This window comes from Salminus brasiliensis, chromosome 1 (assembly GCF_030463535.1).
Source record: "Salminus brasiliensis chromosome 1, fSalBra1.hap2, whole genome shotgun sequence".
Lineage (NCBI taxonomy): Eukaryota > Metazoa > Chordata > Actinopteri > Characiformes > Bryconidae > Salminus > Salminus brasiliensis.
Genome location: NC_132878.1, coordinates 64,307,050 through 64,331,777, shown reverse-complemented (window position 1 = coordinate 64,331,777; position 24,728 = coordinate 64,307,050). Strand labels below are relative to the sequence as shown.

At 42.0% G+C, this 24,728-nt stretch overlaps 1 protein-coding gene across 1 annotated transcript in view; it reads left to right on the top strand.

Annotated features, from left to right (window-relative positions):
* Positions 1-24,728, top strand: part of man1a1 (mannosidase, alpha, class 1A, member 1) — a 125,414-nt gene that overhangs the window by 31,654 nt on the left and 69,032 nt on the right. The window contains exons 3-4 of the mRNA XM_072686323.1: positions 9,461-9,576; positions 18,943-19,023. Coding sequence (XP_072542424.1) covers positions 9,461-9,576; positions 18,943-19,023 — 197 coding nt within the window. The remainder of the gene's footprint in view (positions 1-9,460; positions 9,577-18,942; positions 19,024-24,728) is intronic.

Sequence of the window (24,728 nt, the reverse complement as noted above, 5' to 3'; positions counted from 1 at the left end):
CTGAGGCGAGCAGGCCTGCTTGAAGTGGGCCTTCGTGTATGAATGCTAATGACTGCTGTGTCTGCTTATTTTCTTTCCAGTCGCTCGTAAGCTGAGCAGCGGACGCATTGCAGGATCCAGCGTGCGCGCACAGTGTCTTCTTGTTCTTCTGAGGCCACTGATGATCCCGAAATGCTGTCTGCTAGACCCAGAGGTCACCTACCATAAACTGATGCTCTTTCCTTTCTCAGAAGAAGGCTATGAGGATTGTGCTTGTACACAAAACTTAGTTATGAATAAATCTAATCTGCATAATACTATAGAAATTTTAACCCCCAAAAGTTATTAATTGGGAACAAACATGACCCCAGGCTCTTAATAGTGGTCAGTTCATCTACAGTCCTTGTCATGCGTCATGTGAAGCACCACTGCATAGTCACAAACTTCTCTCTAACACAAGGTCTTTGGAGGTCAACGCTGTAGAGCACTGGCTGCCAAATCTACTATGTTGGCCAATAGATGTCTGTGTTGGCTAGGTGAAATGAGGTGAGGGGGACCATCATTTGCTGTCCAGATCATCATGGAAGAATTTTGTCAGCATGCATCCGTACCTCTAAGACATAGAAGCTGTCCAAGTCCTTTACAACTATGGGACTTCAAAGCTGTTGTCAGGATGGCCGTGAGGGTGGCTGTGGTTGCTCTTGGGATTGAACCCACCATCACTAAAGAACAAAGTCCAGTGTTTAGACTGTCTGGCCACTCTGGAGCTTGGCTATTATGGTAATGCAGTGGTACAGATCGTCATGATTTATAAATAAATGTATAAATTAGTAAATAAACAAATGAGCAATTGAGCGAGTGACCTTCTGATCCCAAGGCCACATCTTTCGCCTCTAGGCCGCGGCTGGACCTGGCAGATTTTCCTTTGGCTGCCGTGTTGGGATGTGCTTACTATCCGCTTCTGGCTGAGCGAGACAAGCTTTTCTGAAATCACCAGCCTAATCGCTTCCAGAGGAAGCTGTGTGGATGCCCCAGAGGGAAGAACGACTGAGGGGAAACGGAGAGGAGGAGGAAGAGAGACTGGAGAGATAATGCAATTCCCAGGAGTTTTCTGATTGAGCTTCTCATTGTCTTGCTGTCTGGTTGAAATCATTGCTGCTATACGCAGTAGACATTGGAATGAGGACATGGCCCAAAGACATGCCAGAAACAGGTTTACAAGTTGTCAGTAGTTGTTATATATGCTATGTGTGAAGGTCTTGGGGATGTAGTCACGCATGTAGTTGAAGCAACCGTTTATATAATCAGCTAGTATCTTAATGTTTATTTCCGTATACAACAATTGGATATTTTATAATAAATACAAATGCAGAACTTTAGGGTTCAGTAGTCAGAATGTTTTGGTCAATAAAGTTTGTGGCATATTACTGTAAGAGGAAGACCGAAGATAAAACTTGGTTATGGATATGTAGGCTACAAGGACATGGGGTTATAAGAACACCGGTTTGGCCGGTGATTCTTCGTGAATTCCAGTCACTGTATGGATTTGTTCAGTTTCACCCGCAGCTCACCTGATTCACTTTAATGAAGGACTGATGAGGTCCTCTACACTCTCCTATAGTGAAGAATTCTCTAGTAAATACAAATGCACGAATGCTACAGGTTCTAGGCATTCCTGCTCTTCTTTGGTTGCTTAGTCTGAGAGAAGCCATTTAAAAAAACATCAGCCCGTCAGCACATGTCAAGATGTCGTGATTACGTAATCACCCTTTCCTGGTAACTTTATTGGGTTCTGTTCAAACAAGCATCAAGTCTTCAAGTGATTGTGCATTCTTTGTCGCCTGCGAGGTTGACCGCCACGTCAGTTTTCCTAGAATTTTGATTCTGGCTTGCATTTACACAAAACCCTTTTCCTCAGTATTCACTGTTGATTTCTCTTGTAAAAAAAAGGTCTGTGTGAAAGAAGCTTTATCTGAACCTTTGAGAACATGGTGGTGGTGGCGAAAGATCTAGTCTAGTTATCAAGCTGCAGTTTTCTTAAAAGAAGTCCTGAACTAAGACGTGTGCTCACGTCTTCTGAAACCTACAGTGCTGTATCTAGGTTGTGAATAGCATTCCTAGAAAACTCAAATCATCAAAGTCATAGCCTAATGCAGTTCCTGATGGGCACAGCAGGAGAAAAGCTGCTATTGGCACAAGAAGTGCCAGGACACTTTGTCTCAGGGTCGTGTAAGGATGTGTCGGCCTGAAATCAATGCTCAATATGCCACCCTCCTGCTTGATATTGGCAGGGACATTCTGCCAGATATTTCTGAAAGTTAACTGGCACAGGGACATTCCAGGTTCTAGAAGATTTGACGGTTATGAGGCCTTTCTGAAACTAAAACGAGCCGCCATCTGTCACACTGGCCTGGATGAGAGATGCTCCTCTCAGAGTGCAGTCCTGATTTGGTGCTGCGATAGGCAGAGGATTCGGTCATTGATGCAACTGTTCATGATTTTGGCCTGAATATACTTTGAACAGTGGGCAGTGTTTCAGCCTTATGGTCATTATTGAATTATTGGTCTTGAACACGTTCACCAAGGACACTGCGGTCTTCATTGACTGCACGTATCTTGCTAATAACTTCATTCCAGTAGGTGGTCATAAATCAAGATCTAAAAAAATTTAGTAGGTTTATATTTTAGTTTTTTTTCTTTTTTAATCATTGTTGTGATCTCACACCACTACACGTTGTGTTTAATTAATAGTTTTGGTACTTCGAGAACTTAAATTACTGCATGTGTTTAACAAATACAGTCAACAGTTGAACTGCATAAAACATTAATGTGGCTTACTTTGACTATACAAATATGGTTATTACTGAATCTCCTGCATTGCATAGTGTAAAATATAAGTTATTACAATAACATTTTTGCATTTGCATTGGTAATCATATAACAAAAGTGTTTTCACATAAATCTTCTATTGAAGTGGCCTAGTGTGCTTCCCCCCCCCCCCTTAGAAAGGGGCCTTTCACGGGTTCACTCAAAGGCAGTGAACTATATAAATTTAAAAAGCTGCTTCTTTGGCTTGTTGTGAATAAAAAAAAAGGGTTGAACCTGTTGAAACTGATTTTCCATAAACAAAGAAACATTGTTTAGTAAGGAATCCTTTTAAAATAGTAACCACAAAGATCATATGGGTCGTAAAGCCTCTTTTTTTAAGCATGCCATGCCCCTGTTTGCAGAATGTGCCACATACCTCTGCATGCATACTTCTAAAGGTTTTGTAGTTTTTAGACTACAATAAGTATGGCAATGGTGTACACACACACACACACACACACACACACACACACACACACACACACACACACACACACACACTTGCTATATTATAAGGTCCCCACCACATGATGCATCCAAGCTGAGTGAGTAAAGGCTAGCAAATGCTATCTCCCTAACAAAACACCATTGGAGCTCAACATGCTTGGATAGTGCTAACTGCTAGTTCTGTTCTTATCTAACAGACGCCTGTCAAATGGTAAATCAATAGTAATAAAAGATGATGTTGAAATCAGCATATTAGTACCTAGTAGTCTTGGAGTGACACGTCTTTGGTTGAATGTGCGGTTCTAGTATTGGGATGGGATTCTTAAAAATATCACATTCTCATTTAGCTATAAAAGCAAGAAGCCAATGAATCATTTAAAAAGGACAGACCAAAAAAATGAATGAAAACATAATATATCTCTTTACTAAAACCTACATTTGTTAAAGTCTAGCAAAAGTTAAACTTTTAATATGAAAGAGTTTGCATCTCTGAATAATTGTCTGATTAGGTCTGCACCGGAAGGCTTCCATGAGCATTTAAACATTTAGAGAAAGTAAATGAATACAGCTATTGATAAATATTAGAGCTCCTATAATGCCCTCTCTTTTGCATCACCGCTTGCTTGGTCTACTCAGAGAGCTTTTACTGCTGCAACATTTTAGATTGGTTTCCTTGGAGCAGCTGCAATTGTGTTTTCCTTCCTAAGCCGTTTTGGCGTCTCTGGCTTGTTTCACTCAGTTAGACTTGTCCTCTCACTCTCCTCTGAAAAATGGGCTTTGCTTCTGCAAGCTTGTGGCAGAAGGAGCGCCGTGCTGCCAACTTGTCTTTTGATTTAGTAAGTCCAGTCAATAGCGAGATGTCAACTCGTATGTGACCAGGAGGAGCGAGCTCTCTGGGGTGAAGGCACATACTCACAAAGTAGGTCTTATTGTTTAGGGTGGAAGACTGTGATTAGCTGTCCTTTTATTCAGTGCAGAGAGTAATACAGCTGTGTAGTTTTCTACAAGAGCTGTTCTGTTTGACCTTTTTTATTATGTTTATTAGCCAAAATATCTAGCCGATAACTAATGTTTCTGTGCTTGCACAAATTTTTCAACGACTCTGCAGCAGGTGTCCCTTCATCTGCCAATAGTGCCATACTCTAGGATTTCCTCTTCCACCCCAAGAGTGTCGTCTGTTTCCTGTGTTTGTCTGGGGAATGCAGGGGAAAAGCGTTTTGAATTCCAGCGAGACTTATAGGCTGAGCTCTGCATTTTCAGGTCCCCTACTGTTTCTAATTCTGAGGCCAAGACGCAGTTTCATTGTCATACATTGAAGTTGGATTCTAGGTGGGTCAAATAAATATAGGTTCTAGTAGAACTGCGTTTTAGCCTGCCAAGCCACCACCTAACACAATAAACCCTAAAAACACAACCCTTCCAATTTATGGATTTATAAAAGCCCATCGTTTCAATGTGGGCGAGTGCATAATATAAGCCCCTTCCCACCTAAAAGACTACACACAGAGGCCTCATTAACAGTGGTTTTCCATGAAAAATGATACAAAATAGACCCTTGGAAGAAACCAAGCTCGGTGCATGTTGAATGTGCACCCTTCCCAAATCTGGACTTAATGAACCCATTTTTTGGCTTGGAAGGTGAAAAAAGTCCAAATAAAAAAGGGACTCTGACCAGAATTAAGGCAGCGTTGTAGACGTTTCATAGGACAGGCCTTGTGTTGGGAGGAAAAATTAAGCAGCATGCAGAGAAATGCATTTCAACACCTTTAAAAAAAAAAATTGTCTTCCTTTTGGATAAATTACCAAGGCTTCCTCTTCAGTAGAGCTAATGAGCTAAGAGCTAATCAATACATTGATGCTGACGATGACTCCTTCAACGCAAGGTCTTTTATACTCTGTGGACCGGGTTGGCCTGTATATTTTCCTGTGATTAAAATATAGCAAATATAGCAATAGTGAATAGAACAGTGTTTGAATGCAGTTGCCTCCAAAAAGTACTTGAGTACTCTCACATACCAAATACTAAACACATTTTCATTTACAAGACCCCACCCCCACTTTTTCTGAAGTGTTTTTGTTTCTGTCACAGAAAGATTGTTGTTTACCTTGATAATCTGTTATTTCTTTTTTCTAAGTAGCTGAATCTCTTCAGTCCTCTTGGGAGTTGGTTTAGAAGGCTGAAAATGTTCAGATTTAGAAGGCTGTATTTGAGAGGTGCGTAAAGACTCTATTAGCAGGTGCTGTCTGTACCTCTTGGGCATACTAGAGTAAACCCGCTTCTTAAGCACCCACAGGAAGGTTGCTGACAGTTTGTCACAAGCGAGCTTATTCCAAGACTCCATTGGTGACGGAGTTTGACAGTTTCCAATTTACTAGTGTGTTCTGTTTACCGGTCTGCAGTTTCACCTAGCTGGTCTGTTTGGTTTAGCAGCTAGGTTCGAACACTTTGTAGGCAGGGCTGTAAGAATGCTTAGGCACATCATGATACATGGATCTAAAGAGGAAATGCATCTGCGTCAAATTTGGAATGTTCTTTGTGATATGTTGGCATAATAAGAGGCTTTGCTGATGTTCAAAAGTGAAACATTTGACAAAATTGGTACATTTTTTGTCTGTATTCCTATACTACTGTAAATAGTTATTTCTGGATAGTTTTTTTTTTTAATTCAATATTTAAAATTCTAATTTATTTATTTGTTTGTTTGTTTTTGTATTTGTTGTGTTTAAAGGAACCCGTCTCCTTGCCTTGCTAAGCGAACCTCAGCTCAGCTCTGCTCAAGCCGTTTGGCGCTTGACTATGGCGAGGACGAATTACACAACGAGCACCTGGCCCACATGCTTCTTTCAAATTAGCAATACTCTTTCCTCTGTTCTCTCTTTGGAAGTGCTCAAGCCCTAAATATTTAAATCTAGCCTAAAAGGGACAAATTAAAACTCCTCATCAGTGGCCTTTTTATGTCAGACCTATGCGGGCTGTGTTGAACTGAACCAGAGGTTCCTGGGGCTGGATTGAATACTGCAGTCTGCTGGGCTTTCTTTGTAATTGAGCTGATGTTGATGTCCTACTTCAGGTCCCTGATGACTGTGGTTCAGCCAGAGCCATGAAGTACAGTCACTCAGGTGGCTGGCAAGGGAGGGCTCTGAGCCACAATTTAGAGTCACTCAACGACAGGCCCAGAGAGCCTCCAAGCCACAGTGTAGAGTTGCTCCAGGGAAGCTCCTCATAGCCATGATGTAGTAACAGTCAGGTGGGAATCTTCTGAGTCAAAACTGATGTACTGGTCTCCACTGGAACACGCATGCTCAAGCAGCAACTACATGATCTGGACAAGACATTATTGTAGTTCCCATTAATGGATTGGCTTCTGTGGAGCCACACATGTGAGCTCTCTGGCGTGTGGGAGTTGTACTGGTCATCGCATGGCTAAACAGCTGCATCAGTCTCCCCGGTTTTGACTGCGGCTTGCGTTCACACTTAACCCCTTCCTCCTTAACTTCTGTAAAAGGTTTGAAGGCCCTCAGGGAACAGACAGCGAGTTGCTGGAGTTATCGGTCACCCCTTATTTGCCCAAACGGAAGTGAGAAGTGTCATGAAAAATGGGAAGAGGAAAGTGCTGACAAACCGACAATCCAATAAAATGTGCAGTGTGTCCTCTGCTGACCTCATTAGACCTGCATCTGCACACTGTCCATCAGAGCTGATGTTTCCCATGCCGCTGCCGGTGCGGTACACTGCAAGAGTGATGTGATATTCATACTGAGCCCTGTCTACACTAAAGCTTTTTGCTGAAGCTGTACTTTAGAGAGGTGTACAGCGTAAAACGCAAGCCAGTAAAAAAAAAAGGCCTTCCATTACTGGCTGTTGGCGTTTAGGCCGGATGTTTTAGAAATATCCCTTTTCATTTATTTATTGGGAGAATGAATTGCAGCCAGCTTTGCTTCCCTGATGTGTCCCCTGCTACCTCAAACACAGCCCAGACGGCCAGATGATCAGTAGAGCTGATTGGCAATGCTTCACTTCTCTAAGCAATTGGCAAGCAAGGCTGGGCTTTTTTTTTGTTGTTTTTTTTATAATTAAAGCACAAAAAGCTTTGAGGCCCACCTGCTGGGGCTGTAATCAGTACAGATGAATAGTACGGCTCAACCTGTTTTAACGTAGCTGATAAATGTGTCCTCTGTAACCATCTGTTGAATGCTCTCTCTTCCTCCCTGTGCTACATGCCTTAGAATGACTAACTCCATTAGCTGCATTAGTTTTCACAGCTGGCTGTTTGACAAGTCCCTGATCAGTATCGCTAGTGCTGCTCTCAGACGGTGCTGGCTTTTTGTTCCTGGTGTTGAGTGAACGGATAGGAGCTCGGTGTACCGGAGAGACGAGATGCATGTTTGTGTGCAAGTGATGGTGCTGACCGAAAGTTCTTTTAACTGAACTGTGTACTTATCCTAAATGTTGAGTATTTGAAACTTGCTTTGTTAGTTTTGTGCCAACGCAAGAAAGCCAATGTAGCTAGTGATTAATTAAAGGTACCACCATTCGCCAATCATGCAAAGTGTTTTAACTAACTTACAATTACAATTAATTACAATAAGGGCAGGAGGAATCTTGAAGCCTGGAATATTTCTATAAACTTTGTTTAAAGGTTACAAGTATATTTGATTACTTAACGAATTGATGCAGTTGCGTGCCAGGTCCCCAGCTTTGCCGCACCAGCTAACAGGCGTCTGTGATGGCCAGCGTCACTTAGGAGTGATGAGGGGAGAGAGAGTGCAGTCTACACATCCAGATAGAGAGAGAGACCATGGGCAGTTGTGCTCTCTCAGATTCGGGCTGTTGATGGCAAAACAGCAGAGCCTCTTAGTGGCAGGACGTTCGACTTCCGAGCCACTCTCAGCCCTGCACACTTATCTATAAAACAACTACACTTATTTACTGACACTCATTCATTCATTTATATGTAAAGTGTTTGTGTCCAAGTGCACAAATCTTTTCCCAGTCAGTGCAGTCCATATATGGAAACTCGATTACACCAGCAACCTATTTTCAATGTATTATTTTTGGGATGCAGTTTGGCCTTGCCCGTTTCTGGACTGCTTTCTGTACACAATGCACAACAGCCAGCAAACCAGAGCTCATTTGCATGTATTGGTCAGGCACAGTAAAAGAAACAGCCTGTTTTAATTGTAGAAAAGAAAAAGAGCAGTTGGTAATGGTCTTGTAAAAATGAATAATGGCGAATGTTTTAATATAATAGACATTTTGGGTCGGAATATGCAAATGTGAAAAAGATTCAGCTCATCTGGGTTGGTTGGTTGGTTTCCTCTGTTGCTTTCTGTTAACGACTGTGTAGCTGATGATGTTTGCATAAGTATTGGGAAACGCTGAGCATGCTCTTTGTGTAGGAACAGTTTGTACATGGTTTGTAGATAAATATACTGTAGAAATGAGACACCAGTGTTTTTGGAATTGTGTGCTCAGCTTGGCTCTATGTTGAGGGATGGATAATGACTGCTTAGTCCCACCTCACTGTATACGCTTTATAAAAGTCCTGTTTAGTGAGAGTCCAGGCAGCCAGCCAGCTGTGTTACATTTGTTCTTACAAAGAGACAAGAAAACCTAATGAAAGAACACTGTTGGGTGATTTATTACTGTGAGAGTGTAATTAGGAAAAGGTCCGAGGTGGGTGTGTAGTGTGGTTCCGTGAGGCTGTAGTTCACCTTGCACATGAAAAGGCTAAATTAGGAGCAGTATTCCAAACTGAGTCAATGTAGGTCAGTGAACGTAGCGTAGAGTCTCCGAATAATTACTGTGAGGTCATATCGTGTCCGTTTCTTTATTTATGTATGAATAAAGGAATGACCTGCTGGAGCAAGAGTTTTGTCTGTTCCTTTTTGTGCAGTTCTGCTGTTTTCTCAGCTTTAAGTAATCTTGAGTAAGAGATGTTCTCCACACCCCTCTGATTTCCTTCAGAAGCGGTTTAAACCAGAGCCTTGTCTTTGCGGCCCGGGCTTTCTTGCCCTCTGAAGAGGATTTCCACTGAGATGAGGCTCAGTGACTACAGCCCTCTACCCTCGAGCTGTTCTCATCCAGCAGCCCCCGAATAAGCCCGCACATGCTCTGAAAGAGGAGCTCACCGTTTTCTCACTGTTTCTCGCTCTTCATTTACAGGCAGTCTTAAAGGAGCCACCATTGTGGATGCTCTGGACACACTCTACATTATGGAGATGTATGACGAGTTTGAGGCTGCCACAGAGTGGGTGGAGAAAAATCTGGACTTTAACATGGTAAGTTGGTGCCGTTCAAGTCTTCTGACTCCTCCACAGACATGTAGAAGTGTAATATCTTAGGGCTTGAACTCAGTGTGTCACCATTTTCAGAAGTGAGAGACTGTTGCTGAACAGCAGTGTTGATCATGTCTTTATTTTGGTGCTCCATGTTTGTTAACGTTCATGAAGAGCACTGTTCTGACAGATGTGACAGAAAGCTTTGGGGGGCATTGGATTGCTGTAGGTTCACTGCATAATGAAAGGAAGGGTTGTGAAGAAGAGAGGTGTATGTGGTTTTGCTAATGCATGTTTAGCTACGCCGATCAGGCCTTGTGACTAAGGCTTTTTTTTCTGCACCAGCGTCCCCAGAATGGGAACTAAAACTCTGCAAGCTTGGATGCTAAACCCGAGGATGTGAGCCGGTATCCACGCTAGCTGATTCCAACAGACAGGCCTTTACCATATCTTTTCTCCAACAGCCGCTTTTTAAAAACCTGAACTACCTCAGACTACAGCTAACCATATATCATAGGCTAACTCAAAAGCGGCATGTGAAGAAGAGAAACCCAGGAAAGCAAGCAGGTGTTTGCGCTAGGCCAACAGCTAACCTGATTGGCTGCAGTCTTTTCAGCTATCTAACAGCACAGAGAGGAGAGCAATACTATGCAGTAAGACAGGCAGCAGAGGAATTCGAGCTGAGAGTTTAAATGCCTGCCCCTCCACTCAACGTGCTTGCTTACTGTGCTTGTGTCATGGACACACCCCTCTGTTGAATGTGGGACAGCTTTAAATGCTTGTTTTTCTTTTGAGACTGTATTGAAATCATTACACCCTTGGTGATGCTGGCCAAAGGAGAGAAAAGCAACTAGTAAGGTTGGCCAGTTCGTTTTTTTAAATGATCGTTGGTTATTCAAATATATACATATGTGTGGCAGTACAGAGTATTTACAGATTACTCCATATAATACATGCATGCTACTGCTACTACTACTAATAATAATAATAATGAAAATAATGACATAAGCAAGCCCTCCATGAGGGAGAAAGTGTGCCCTCCTTAGCTCAGGGTTAACATAATAGCCTTTGTTCTATCAGATGTAGTACTTTAGACATTATAATAACAATATTGATGGCTACTAATTGTAACATTTAACATAAACATCATGCAATCTTAACATAAGCCCCCCTTAGTTTTGTTGCATCGTCAAATGTATTATACTAATATTGTTGTGTCCTGCATTGTATTCTGTGTATTATTAGTTTGCCCCCCCCAGTCTTCATTTTTAGTCCTAGTCCTAAAAGTGTTGAGCAGGGCTTCTCTGTCCCATGTTTTATTCCAACTTCCAACTAATTTGAATGGTGATTGAATGTTATTTTGGGGTTTGACCCTTACAGCACTGATATTCTCTCTTTTTCTGTTCTCTGTATGTTCTCTGTTTGAAGCTACTCAAACAGCCAGTAGGAAGCTAGGTAGCACCATGTGTCACTTGTGTGCAAGCTCTGTCCCAACTCCTTAGCACAAATGTAAATGATGTTCAGAGCTGATCATTCAGAGCAGCACCTTAGAGGTTGTTTCGGTTGTTAGAGTGCCTAGCAACGAAGCAGGAGCAACCATCTACCCCACGTTGTGCTGAAGGATCCTTCTGTGAGCCATTTCGGTTCTCTCCTAGGAGTGAAGAAGTGCTTTTCTGATGGCTCCGTAGAGTCCCTTCCATGCTTTCAAGGTGACCTTGGCGTTTTCAGCAGCACCCATCAGAATGTGGCTTTGATGAAGTGCTGAGAAGCTGGGCTGTGTTCTCGCAGTGATGTCAGAGTGAGGCGACCTTCAGTGCTCTGGGTGGGTGGGAGCACTTAACGCTGCTTCTTTCCAATCAGCCAGTATGACTCTGACTCATCAGTCTGAGGCTAATGTACGAGGAGACACTCAGCAACCAAGCCAACAATACCACCCTTCGAATCTCTCTCTCTCAAAATGCTAAAAGCACTGCTATCACGCCAGTGTTTTTCCAGCCTTTTTTGCCTTCAGTGTTTCCATTTTAGTTATGGTCTGCATCTATTTTGACCCTGTTTACCCCTGGTCATGTCTCGCATCTTGAGTATCAGGAATGAGCTTGACTTTCCACATGAAACTGCAGATGTAAATGGACCCAAGAACCCGGAGTCTGGTTACACACGATGGACCCAAGAACCCGGAGTCTGATTACACAAACCACTTCATGAGGTTTTATCCAGCTGTTATACCAGTGTTAATGCGTCTTACCCAGGAAGCCACTTTTGATAACCATATGTGGGCAGTTGTGGCAAGCGGAAAGTCACCGGTTTGATCCCCTGATTCGTCAGGACGCGACTAAAGTATCCTCGAGCAAGGCACTCCAACTGCTTCCTGGTCACCGTAGCTAAGGCTGCCCACTGCTCACAGGCAGTGAGCGTGTGCATACTGCACGGGTGGTTTAAAGGCAGAGGTTAGAGGTCAAATTCCTGTGTGTGCAACACAAAAGATGACTAAGTGGTTCTTCCTTCTTCCAAACTGCTCTCTAATTAGTGAAATGGCACCTCCCGCTGCTGTTCTGTGTCTAAAGAGACCACCCCTTAGCCACTTCTCAACACCATTTAACTGAAGCCTTCTTGTCCAACTTTTGAAATGAGTTTCTCATAAGACTTCAGTAGCTAGTAGCTAATTAGCTCAATGCACATATTTCATAACATTTCATGAGTTGCTTTAGTTTGTGTGGGTGTAACCCCCAGCAAATTGCATATTAATGACCGCCTTCAGTCTGTAACAGTCTCATCAGAAGAGAAAGAAGAAAAATGTTGACTCTTAGAGGAGCTTCCGTGAAAGTAAATTTAATCCCGTCTGAATGGGGCTTAAGACGTAGACAATATTAAACTAATAATTAATAAACTCTACATAAAAACATGGTGTTTAGCAAGCTTGGCAGACTGCTAATAAGCGAACAAGCAACTCCTGTGATTTTCAGACTAAATATGTAAATGCAAGTGGTTGATATCAAGTTACAGTCTATATAGTAGCAACTTGAAATGACCAGTTGTAACTGGGGTCAGTGTATGTATGCAGCCGTTTTACTCCCAGTGTTCTGGCTAAATATAAAACTCTCCACAAAGGATTCCAATTTGCTTTTTGCTTTTTTTGGCCTGGCTCTCGCATCTGTGGCTCCATCACTGTGATGAAGCAGTGAAAGCTAAGCTTTGTTCCTCTGTGATTTCCACTGCGGCTCTTGGCTGGCTCTCCGCCCTTCAGTCTATTTCATAATGCGAGAAAGGCCAACCTGTACTTAATGTGATTTAAATATGAGAATCACTGGAGCATTTCTTATGGCCAGAAGTGCACTCTGCAGGAGCCGTGGTGTGACTGAGATAGGCAGCAGAAGGAAAGTGCAGGAAAGCTTAAAGCGGTCGAATGAAATCTGATGAGTCAGAGGTAATCAGTCAGAACAGAGTTCAGATTGGAGTATTAGCAGTGCCTCAAATTAGAAGCAGCACTGGAAAGTACACCGGGAGGGGGAGTAAGCACTATCATTGTGATATTCACTCGTTATTTAGTTTCCTTCTTACCCTCCGTGTCATGAAAGGGTTTCTATTATTTATTCTTCAGCTGATCTTCTGCTGGTCGGAGATCTGAGATGCCTGTCCAGGCCTCAAGTTTCTGTGCCTTGAGAAAGTGAGTGAAGGATACTGCACTGTATGCGCTTTAATGAAGAGTATTAACAAACTTTTTAATTGAAAGGCTTTTGCTTCTGCCCTCCAGCGATTCCAACAATAAAAGCGTCTACGAAAGCCCTGGCGAATCAGTCATTAATATTCAAGATGTCTCTGGAATACTAAACAATTGGGTTCTGATGTCTGAAGCTTCTTTTTGCAGAATAATCTTATGACTTGCCAGCGGAGTTTAGCTCTTCTGTTTGACCTGTGTCACTATCTGTGTGTCTGAGAGCAGCTGTTGAGCGCTTTTGGTGAAGGGTGATGGGAAGAATACAGAATTCGGAGTGCAAAAACTCATCAGAGCTACCCTTTCTGACTGCTGTTCAAAAGCAGTGGTCCTCAGCCCTGGTCCTGAATGACCACTGACCTGCTTGTTGTGGTGTTCTCTCTGTAACACACCCGGGTGTTAATTACTTTGTTAGTGTCATTAGATGAGCAGGTCTATCCGAGACACTTTGAAGCTACTTGAGAGGCAGGTGTGGTAGTTAGTTGGACAGGTTGCACAGATCTAATGAAGAGGGCACAAGCTAGGGGTGTGAATTTTGACTAATTTTGATCTTTAATTAGCTGTATTTCTTTAAGATAATGAACAGATGCTCCGTTAACTGCAGAGAAGGAAGAATGTTAGCCTGAGATTTATATAGCGTAATACACAAAGCAGGCCAAATGGCTCATGAAAATGTAGAAGCAAACAGATTAAACAAATTCAAACACGCGAGGGAAGTGTTTTGGTTGCTCTGATTGAGTAATGGTGCCTGCTTTAAATGAGTTTACACTAAAACTAGAGCTAGAGCTCATTGCAGCTGAAGATGTGGCAACTCGTCATCTTCTGTAAATGCTTCTTCTCTTTAGTGGACGATGTTGCAAGGTAGCTTGCAGAGGCTAGGCTGTGTTAACTTCCAAAATCTTAACTATGCGCTGCGTTGATCCACAGAGCTGTGCGTCTAAAGGGATGCTGATTGGCTCGCTGGTCGCATTGGGAGTGGGATGATCTGAACAATACAAGAAACTAATGATCCAGGAGCCAGGACTAGTGAGGAAATCCAGCACCAAGTAGAATAGTTAGTAAAGCCAGAGAGATTGTTACTCTAGATAGGCAATCACATACTTATCAACATGTCCTTTACCAGGCGAAGGGTGGTAGCATCTCTGAAACTGCTAACTTTGTGAGATGTTCTAGACTCGCTGTTGTGAAGGTACACAGAGAATGGACTTCTCGCACATTTAAGTGCCTCCCAATGGCATAACAGTGGTGCTCCATGGGTCTTTGATGCCAGAGGGGGTCGATAACTCTGGTGAATGGAAAGGAACAACCTGTGCATCATTGTGGGTTTAGTTCATCTCTATACTGAGCACCTTCTATCACCTAATACAGTCTATACCATGACGTCTCACTAGTGTAATCTGAGCCGTCTGTGGTTATTCTTACCGTTGGGTAGGTTGTAGGTCCTATATGTATATTTCCATCTCCCTATTGCTTCCTGAATGCCACCTTTTAAGGTCCAAGTCAATACATCTGTTCCTTGTTGTCTTGTCTTGTCTCATCTCTGGTCGTACTTGATGACCAACACTGATAACATCGGGAGCCTGGATAATCGATTTGGGAAGACAAAGGATTCTGTTCTGTTGATTATATGGCCCTTAGCAATACAAGTCTGGCCTGCATCCGTGTTAGGATGGTAAACCCAATGTCCATCCCTTTGTCCTTCTGCCATCCTTGAAGATATCAAAGCTTAAATTCGATGGACATGGCACAGAGGACACTGATAGGCAGTAGGTGAATTTGCTCATGAAGACAGGAAGTGGATCTGTGCTTATCAAAGCCAAAATATCAGCCTTTCATCAGACTGACCCGGACCGGGGGGAGTCAAGCTCATGTTTGTTTCACCCAGTCAGCAGCCTGAGACTAAAGTCTTATCTAGGCCTGTCGCCCCATGGTGTCCGTCTGAAAGGCCAGTGGAGGAACAAAAGGCCACGGCTGAATGTATTACCTGAACTCGCAGTCGCTGTCGGCGAGAAGGCAGCCGCGCTGTAATGAGTGCACACAGCGACTCGACACAAACCGGAGAGAGATAACATTTCAGAGCTACAGCAGTGAGACATTTTCCTTGCCAGCAGGCCCAGCGACCTGCTCACAAAAGGACATAAATAGTAAATACCATCCCTTTTCATAAGGATGGCTTGCTGGAGGGAAGCTTGGACTAGAAAGCTAAGGCCAGCAAGCTTTCTTTCTGCTTTTTTTTTTTTTCGGCCGAAGCCTTCGTAGGAGCCTCATTTGTATACAGATGTTCTTGCGGATGACTTTGTTTTTTTTTTTTTTCTGGGTTTCAGCACATTCGGGTCTACTTATTGTTGAGCATGTGTTTCCAGCAGACCCGTGTCAGACAGGCACGAATGCTCTCGCGTCTTTGTTCTCACTAGGAGCCATGATTAGTTTTGGCATTGCTATTCAAACACTGGCCCAGCTGTGCAGTTAAATAAATGATTATGACTTTGCGAGATATGTTGGAGCTCCGTGAGGCTGCTTTAGCAGCTCATCTGGATTCTCGGTGTATTCCCCGCCGACCTTTTCCACTCTTTCACATGGCAGGCAGGTTTTCTGTATTCAGGGCAGTAGGGTACGTCCCCTTTTCTTTCAAATAGCTTCCAAGTGCAGGAGGCCCTCAGGGCCTTTACTGAAGATTCTAGCTTTTTATTCAGGGTGCATGATATGGACAGATACTGAATTGAGAATTATGTTGCCACATGTTGTAACCGAGATGTTTTGTATATTTGAACTCTTGGTTTCATGGCTAATGATTGAAGAAACTGTTAAGGAAACCTATCTAGAGTGTCTGAAGTTGGTGAGCATGATGACTGTAGTGATAATTCTAATGTGTTATTTCCATATTGTTGTCTCCTGTATTGTCAGTGTTGCTTTGGTTTAACAATACACAAAAAGAATGGTCACTGTTACAGAAATACCTGTCCATTAGGGTGGCCGGCAGCCAAGTGCTAGGAGAGGGGAGCTAGCAACCGGAAAGTCACGTGTTCAAATCCCAAGACTAGTTTCTGTGGCTGTTGGCACACGCAGTGCCCAATTTCCTGTGTGGGATTAATGAAGTACAGCATACTTGCAGCCTAATCTACCAACTGTTTTGACAGTTATTGACATTATAGCAAGACTTTGAAATGGCTACAGATAGCTTTTCAAAGGTACACTTTTTCCAAACCAGTGTGTTACAGATGTTATGAAGATAAGTGTGATGTGCAGCTCATTTTCCACAAGAGCAAGTTCCGCCCACAAAACCTCATGTTTTCCAACTCTAGTTTCTAGGAAGATATTTTATTCAGGAAAGTTAGCACAAGTTGCATTGTGCTAAACTTTTCTCAAGTTGATTGGTGTCTGACTATGGCGAGTACAAATGACTCCCAGGAACAAGAAGACCTGCCTGCTTTAAAATCAGCTGTGGATTTTTTTTTTTCCTGCAACACACCGTTTTGAACTGATAGGAAGTCAACATCCCAAACCAAGTCCCTCACCTGTTATTGATCTGAGCTGAACTGCTTCTTAAACCCAAAAATAAACTTCAGAGGAAATTCCTAGCTGACTTTTTTTTTTTCAGGTGTTCTAGCATAAGATATTTATGTCTGCAGGTGATTTGATAGTAGATCTGGTGTGTCAGCATGTTGGGAAATATGAGCCATGTGGGCCAACGGTGTTTGTTGCAAAATACCATATATAACACCTACTGCTGGTGAGTGGAAATGCAGTTGCAATGAACCAGAAAGACATAAATAGTCTAAAATTATGCTTACACAGTTAAGGTATCTGCTCACCGACTGTGTGTAAATATTTGTGCATTTCATCCTCCTGTAACAGTTCCAACTGAGCAGGTGCTTCTGTTGTCCCTAGTGACTCTGAAGCTCATCAGTAGAATCCCCCCGTGTGTGCTGTGAAGTCACCTGTCAAAACATCTTTACTGCATCTAGTTGCTGAAGTGCTTCTGCAGAGCTGCTAACCACTCCATCTGTGAAGCCGCAAAAACTTCTGAGCCTCACAACTTCAGCTTCTTCTCTTCTCCACTCGAAATCTTGAACCACAGCTTCCCTTTTGAAATGTTTATTGAATTTCAAGCCAGCGACCCATGCGTCCTAGCCCGCTGCACGCAGGGCAGGCCTCGGGCATGCTCTGTAATGCAAATCTAGGCTATGGAACTTGCACACGGCCTTTACCTCGGCTGAACTTTCCGGACAACAGAGAGCCGCACTGCCGTTAAGATTCTCTCAGTAGAACATGAATGCAAAGTGACATCATCTTTTGAAGGCATGGAGGAATAATCCAAGCCTATTCTCTGGAATTGTGGATCTATGTTGAAAGGTTTTCAAATCCGTTGACCACTGAAGTCGTGCTTCGTTTTGTAGTCTGCGTTATGCCCATATGTCCAACTTGACTTCAGTGATCTATGCATGACGTCTTGTCAATATTAAGAGGCTTAAAAACTGAGACTGAGTGTAGTTCTTCATATATGTAGTCATCTAAAGTCTTTGTGGACATGGTCTGAAAGGTTAGCGGTCATTTCTCCATTAAAAGGCATTTAGCTTAAAATTAAGCTTAGTCTGGGAACTGGTCCTTGATGTTTATTTGCTTATTTATTTGATGTGGGTCCTTACAATTACAATTGTTGTAGTGTATTCTAATTAAAAATACACACACACACCACACAAACATATTTCTTTAAATTAGCTGAAATTAATTATGGGGAATAATGGGATGAATCTGGCCCAGTTCTGTAAAAGCTCTATCCGAAAGCAGTTAGGGGTCTAAGAAAATATTAATATTTTAATTCTCGATATAGCTATTTTTATTATTATTTTTTTGCAGTACTGTATTAATTCTCCAACACTACATGTTACTTATTCTTTAAAACTTGATAAACAGTGGTGACAGTAGAACAGGTCCTACTGTTCTGACTACGTAAAAAGTTCTATTATACTTTGCTATTATATAGATTTTGTGCATATGATATGTATAGTTAAGTCATAAACAATAAATATATTGTTTATGCTATGACATTTTCCTAAAATAAAAAAAAATCCTATCTCCTTCCTTGCAATATTGTAATATTTTGAATCATAACCCCTATATCGTGGCTCTGTGATTTGGTTAACTTGCAAAAACCCACACCCAGCCTGCACATAATAAATATTCTTTAAGCTTTCCCTCACTAGTTCTTCATTCAGGCTGATTGGCTTCACAACGAGGAAAGTGTAGGGGAAATGTAATTTCTTTTGAAATGGCGTATACACTGAAGTCTGTACGGTGTGTTTGAATGTATGTGTTTGAATGTGTTCTCTAAGGGGAACCCTTTTACCCAGTGATGATGGTTTCACAGGTTCTAAGGAAATATCCTCTGGAATATGGCTTTCTGCAGGGAGCTTGTTTGTGTATATAGCATTTCCCTGTACAGCCCCATCTCCCCTCTTCTCTTGTAGCTTTATGTACTTGAAAATGCCATACTTGAACCCCTCTCGCACAAACACATCCACACATGCATGCTCATATCTGGCACCAGCTGTGGTTTGTAGTGATTCAGTGCCAGCAATTCTATGTAAGCTCAGATAATCACAGCTGCTTTTGTCTCTCTCTCTCTCTCTCTGTCTTCTTGCTTTTATTCCTCTCAGAATGCTGAAATCTCCGTCTTTGAAGTGAACATCCGCTTCGTCGGAGGACTGCTGTCCGCCTATTATCTCTCGGGCAAAGAGGTATGTAAATGCAGGAGTACATACAGACGTTGGCTGTGGATTTGCTGGATCTGAACGTGTTGAAATGCACTAATCGTAGAAGATGTGAGATGTAAACTGAGTAGAAGGTGGTGCTGTGGCTCCAGACGTTTGCAACAAGTAGGATTTAGTTATTTTATTTATTTATTTTCAATATGACAATGGAAATCTATGAATTTTCGACCAATAAAATACAGGTGCTAAGTGGCTTGTTTTGCATTGTAATGCATAGATGCATCTCTCTGAGCTAGTTTAGTAGATGCACCCACATTATTTAGATTATTTAAGACTTGCATTTCTGCTTCTTGAAATTTGTAGTGAGCACCTACTGAATGATTAGCTGAACATGTACTAAAATGTAATGCAGGTCTCTTGATACTAAGATGGAGGAAAATACAGAGGAACGTTGGGTAACAGTAAGGGTGATCGCTGAGCCTCTGACTTTCTTGAATCTCTGGAGTGCTCTGTAAGCTTTGCAATTGTAGATGGCTTGTTTTTGTTTGACTGCAGCATCACAGCATCACAGCATCGTAACAGCTCCCTATGGTAAGGCATTTCTGCTGCGCTGCTGTGATGGTAAAATGACGTTGCAACAAAGGATTTGCCTATTAAAAAGGTATTTTGTTGCAGAATGCTGGCCTGAAGTGCTTTGAGACGTATTTAAACATAAATATTAGAATAGAAATATTCATTTTGATCATTTTAATCTGACACACATGCATGCACACACACACACATCTTTAGGGAGATTGATAAGTGAATCCTAAGTTTAATTGATTCATCATCATCATCATCTTTAGGTGCAGCTGTATTTCAAACCAGACCAAAAATTGGCCCAGCCAGATTTAGTAGTTTTCTTTGTCCCCTAAATGTTTCCAGAATGTGGCCTCCATGTCTGCACGTGCAAATAAGAACCCATCAGTCTGTCCTTGGCAACTAATGGTGAATGCTAACACAGGCTTATGATGATGAAGCATTCATTGATTGATTCATGCTTATTCTTTTAATTCTATTTAGTACAATACGTTCACCTCTATTGGGAGTGGGAAACGTTTTCAGACCAAGCCTCTACTAAATAGAGTAATATAGTTGTTTATTGAAATTGTTTCAGCTCCTTAAAAACACTATTGGTCTCGTAATGTTCATGCAAGCCCGACCCTGCTTTCCCGGTTTCTCAGCTGCACACATCACAGCCTTGGATGCAGTGTTTCTCTGAGCCCTGTGTGGTAGTGTCTGTTAATCAGTGGGTGACATTTAAATTTGGCAGGCCACAATGCACCTCTTAGATGAGGCTTGGAGGCCTGGGGTCTTTCTACTGCTGATGGTCCGGCTGCTTGCCCGAACGTCGAGCCAAACTAAACAAGCCCCTCACCCGCTTACACACGCGCGCACAACACACTCTTCCCCCTTTCCACCTTCTCAGTGCTGGCATATTCCAGCGGCTGGCGTACACAGAGAGAGCTCTGTGCCTGCTCTGGTAAATTAAAAAGCCAAACGGTGGCGCGAGCTTGTCTTGACTTTAAGCGCTTGGACAAACCCCCATTGCTGGCGCGCAGCAGCTAATAACAGGCCTGCTCCCGCTGGTGTATCTGCCTTATGCTGTTTAGCATTAATTAAATGGTCTTACTGAAACTGTCTGTCCCCTGATTAAGTGATCCAGCTCCACACCGTATCGCTGCTATAAAGGATCCAGTAGGGTGCGGAGCAAAGAGTGGGATTATGCATAAGCAATTCCGTAAATTGCCTTTTGGTGGAAGTGTGGCCAGCCTTCAGCAGAAACCCACGGTCATCCTTTAGAGATCTGGAGTGGCTCTAAAGAGGGTAGGTGCTGCAGTCCTTCCTCTGTGTACTGGGAATGGCACCCATTATAGAAAGTTCCCCTTCCTTTGACTGAAACTGCTGCACAACAATGTGGGTTATATATATATATATATATATATATATATATATATATATATATATATATATATATATATATATATATATATATATATATATATATATAAACTGCTCCAATAATGAGCTAACTGGTGAACAAGAATGGAGGTCTGGAGCACAGGTGCATGAATGTAGTCCTGTATCTTCTTAACCACCAGTGTTTGTCAGGCAGAGCTAAAGAGTCTATTGGTATGGATGGGTATCTGTATTGAGCAACAGAAAATATGTGAATTTTAGGCTTTTTTATGTAGTAATATGACTATATATTCAATTAAATCTACCTGAATTAAGATCATCTAAAGATTTGTCTCTTGGCATGAAGAAAATAAAAGCCACTAAACAGCCACTGCTAATTGTTCTGCATCTTAAGCCTGAAATAGCACACACTCCTACTCCCCTCCATGCAGTGCCATGCTATAAGAAGGGATGTTGCGGTGTTTCACTCTCCCCACTTTCCAAAATACAGCTTGGAATGCATTTCCATCTATTCCCTTGTGCGAATTGTAGTTCCTTTTTAACCAGCATTGCTCTTGACTTCATGCTGAAACACTCCATAGCTCTTCATGTTTCAGCTCGCTCCCATGAACTTCACAGCACAGGTACACCAGCTCTGCAGTCCGCCTCAGTTGTAAACACATGCTGCGCTGCAGTAACTTCACTCACAGTGGCTACCCACGCTGATAACATGGCATTTAAAAGTACATAAAGACTCTTTCACGCCTCAGTTGTGATACAATTAGCTTAGTTAGCATTTAATCCATTTATTTATTTATTTATTGCACACTGAGCATGCATGTCTTCATTCAGGAACTCTTTGTTGTGTCTGATAATGATGGCAGGGTATCATTAGCTTGGAAGACTATATGAAAAGGTTATTCTCCAAAATATATCATCAAATTAGATCTGTTTTTTTTTTTTTTTTTTTTTTTTTTTTTTATACAACCTTCCATGATTCCCCAATGATAAACCCATGCAGACCCACCACTGTTTCAGTGCAGTGGTGGGTTGAATCTTTGCTTGTTTTCCTGATTGTGATAGAAATGGTAATGTAAGCTATAAATGTGTTTTGTACTCACTGCACATAATATAAAGAAATGTTATTTAAAACCTTGGGTTAAATGCTAATACCAATGTAGAATTAAATATGCAAATCAATTGTGCATTTTGAATTTAAAGTGAGGAGTAATGTCTGTCTGTCTCCTCTTTTTTTTGTTGTTGTTGTACATGTACATTTCCTTGTACATGTTTGCTTGGCACTGACACACTGCTGTTTTTTGACTGGGCTATTCTATTGTTTACCGTAACACCCATAGTTAGTAGTGTGTTTTTTCCTGTGGAGTAGTAGAGTGTGTGGAGTAGTAGAGTGTTCGGTGCATCTTTAATTTAATACAACTTTAATGTGATAAAACCCAAAGAAGGAATATCAGATACGTATCAGTCAGTACTCCGTATTGATATCGGAAAGGAAACCATGGTATCGTGCCTTGGTTTCCAGAACCAAGGTATCATGCCAGAGGGACTTGTACAATGAAAGAAGCCCAGTAAATTGAGTCGGAGGTGACTTATGAACAGGTAGAAAGCCACTACTCCCTTCATGCTGGCCTGATTTATAAACCTCTTCCTGTGATGGCAGGCCACACTGCAGCACTGCAGAAACTGGTGCAGTCTACCTCCTGTTACTCAAATATTTGCCTCCTTTACACTGTTGGTTTCTCTCTCTGTGCTGGCAGATTATGTAATTTAACACATTCTGTTCTGAGAGTTATTTAAACAGGTTTATTTCCAGCAGCTTGTCTTCACCCTTTTGAGGACAGAATGCTGTATCATCTGTCTCTCTGAATCAGCGATGTAAATACAGGTGTACTGTCGCCAGTCTTGTGTGGGATTTGATCACAATGCTGATTATTGAACTGAAATGCTCCTGTAAAAAAAAAAGTTGGGCTCCAACAACTTAAGTTGAGGCGCTCCCTTAAAAAATGTCATAACTCACAGCATAGCGGAAAAGGCGTGACTCTCTGTTCTCTTTATTTGCTTTTTATAATTACATTCGTCATGACCTTCCAGCCCACAGAGGTGCACTTCCTATCAGCCCTCCTTCTCCTTCTACTTTTTACTTAGTTTTTAGCCTCGCTTTCATTATTTCTTGAAATAGTAATTGTGTTTAGGCTGGAAAGGCTTTCGCTAAGGGCCTGAACGTGTTTATAAAAAGAAAAAAAAAACAAGAAAAAAAAACATGACCGTTATGTAACAGTTGAGTTGAGAAAATTTTGTTTTGCTGTTCTCGTGCAATTGAAGGACAACCCAAATGTATGTCACTTTCTGAGGTTGGGCAGTTTCCTTTATCGAATAGTGATTCAAATTTCGTTTTTGTGAAATCGCCTTTTCTTGGACAACACTGACCTGCATGTTTATTTCATAGCAGCTATTGCATGACAAAATATTGTGATGTGCATCATGAAAATGTCAACTATTGTGATATAACATGTGGCCCAGCCCCTGTCACTTCCATGTGCCAAACTCTCATTCAGCTCCTCGAAGGTCAATATGGCCTACATTTTGTCAGTCATTTAATTTATTTCCCAAGAGCTCCACTAATGGCCTCCATGTGCTTTTATTTATCAGCAGTATCAACAACGAAGGAGCTTCAGGTTGAGTTTACTTTCTGCTCTACATTTTGTTCTTTTGTGAAGTCCCAGACAGACGCCGTGTCTACGGTGCTCCCCTAATCGCTATTCCCTGCAGTCAGAAACCCGGATCACTGAGCGCTGTTACGAGGAACAGACTTTGTGAGGGTAGTGAACAATTTTGGAGACTACCTTATACGACTTTGCTCATTACAGCGTGACAGAAACATCTAAATGTCACACCATCTGTCTAACGTAAGCCTGCAGTCTGACAGTACGCCTGGCACACATGAGAAAACAACTTGCACCTGCTACCACATGTACGGATAGTAAAGTGGCCTAATTAACTCTAAACTTATAGTGGGGTCTCAAGGGAGCTCTGGAGAGACATTTGCCAGTGACTCTGAAGACGACTTCTCCGAGACCGTGAGTGTGAGCCTTCCAGCCTAACACTGTGATGCATTTAGGCGTATTCCTCACCTGCTGGGGTACGCTGCTGGAGGGGTTTTTTGGACACCAGTACAGAAGTAGTATTTCAAGTAGTAAACAGGGCACAGTTTTTGAACACAGCACTTATGTCCAGTGGAGGTGCATGGCCAGTCTGGGATGATTGTGTTGGAGCATTCGATGGTCAGCATTGGTTCTAGCTTCATCTGTTTAAAACCCTGGCAAGAAGGGGAACCAAATCTTGAGAGGGGTTGATCTTGAGAGACAATAACTAAGAACTGCAAGCTGGATATTTCTTGTGTGTGTATGTGTGTGTGTGTATCTGTGTGTGTATATATATATATATGTATGTATGTGTGTGTGTGTGTGTGTGTGTGTGTGTATGTGTATGTGTATGTGTATGTGTATGTGTATGTGTATGTGTATGTGTATGTGTGTATGTGTGTATGTGTGTATGTGTGTATGTGTGTATGTGTGTATGTGTGTGTGTGTGTATGTGTGTGTGTGTGTGTGTGTGTGTATATGTGTGTGTGTATGTGTGTGTGTGTTTATATATATATATATATATATATATATATATATATATATATATATATATATATAAATAATGTGTGGCTCTGTTGGCTGTCAGCTTCTTTACTTGGCTGGCACTCAAAGCTGCCTCGACCCCTTTGATGA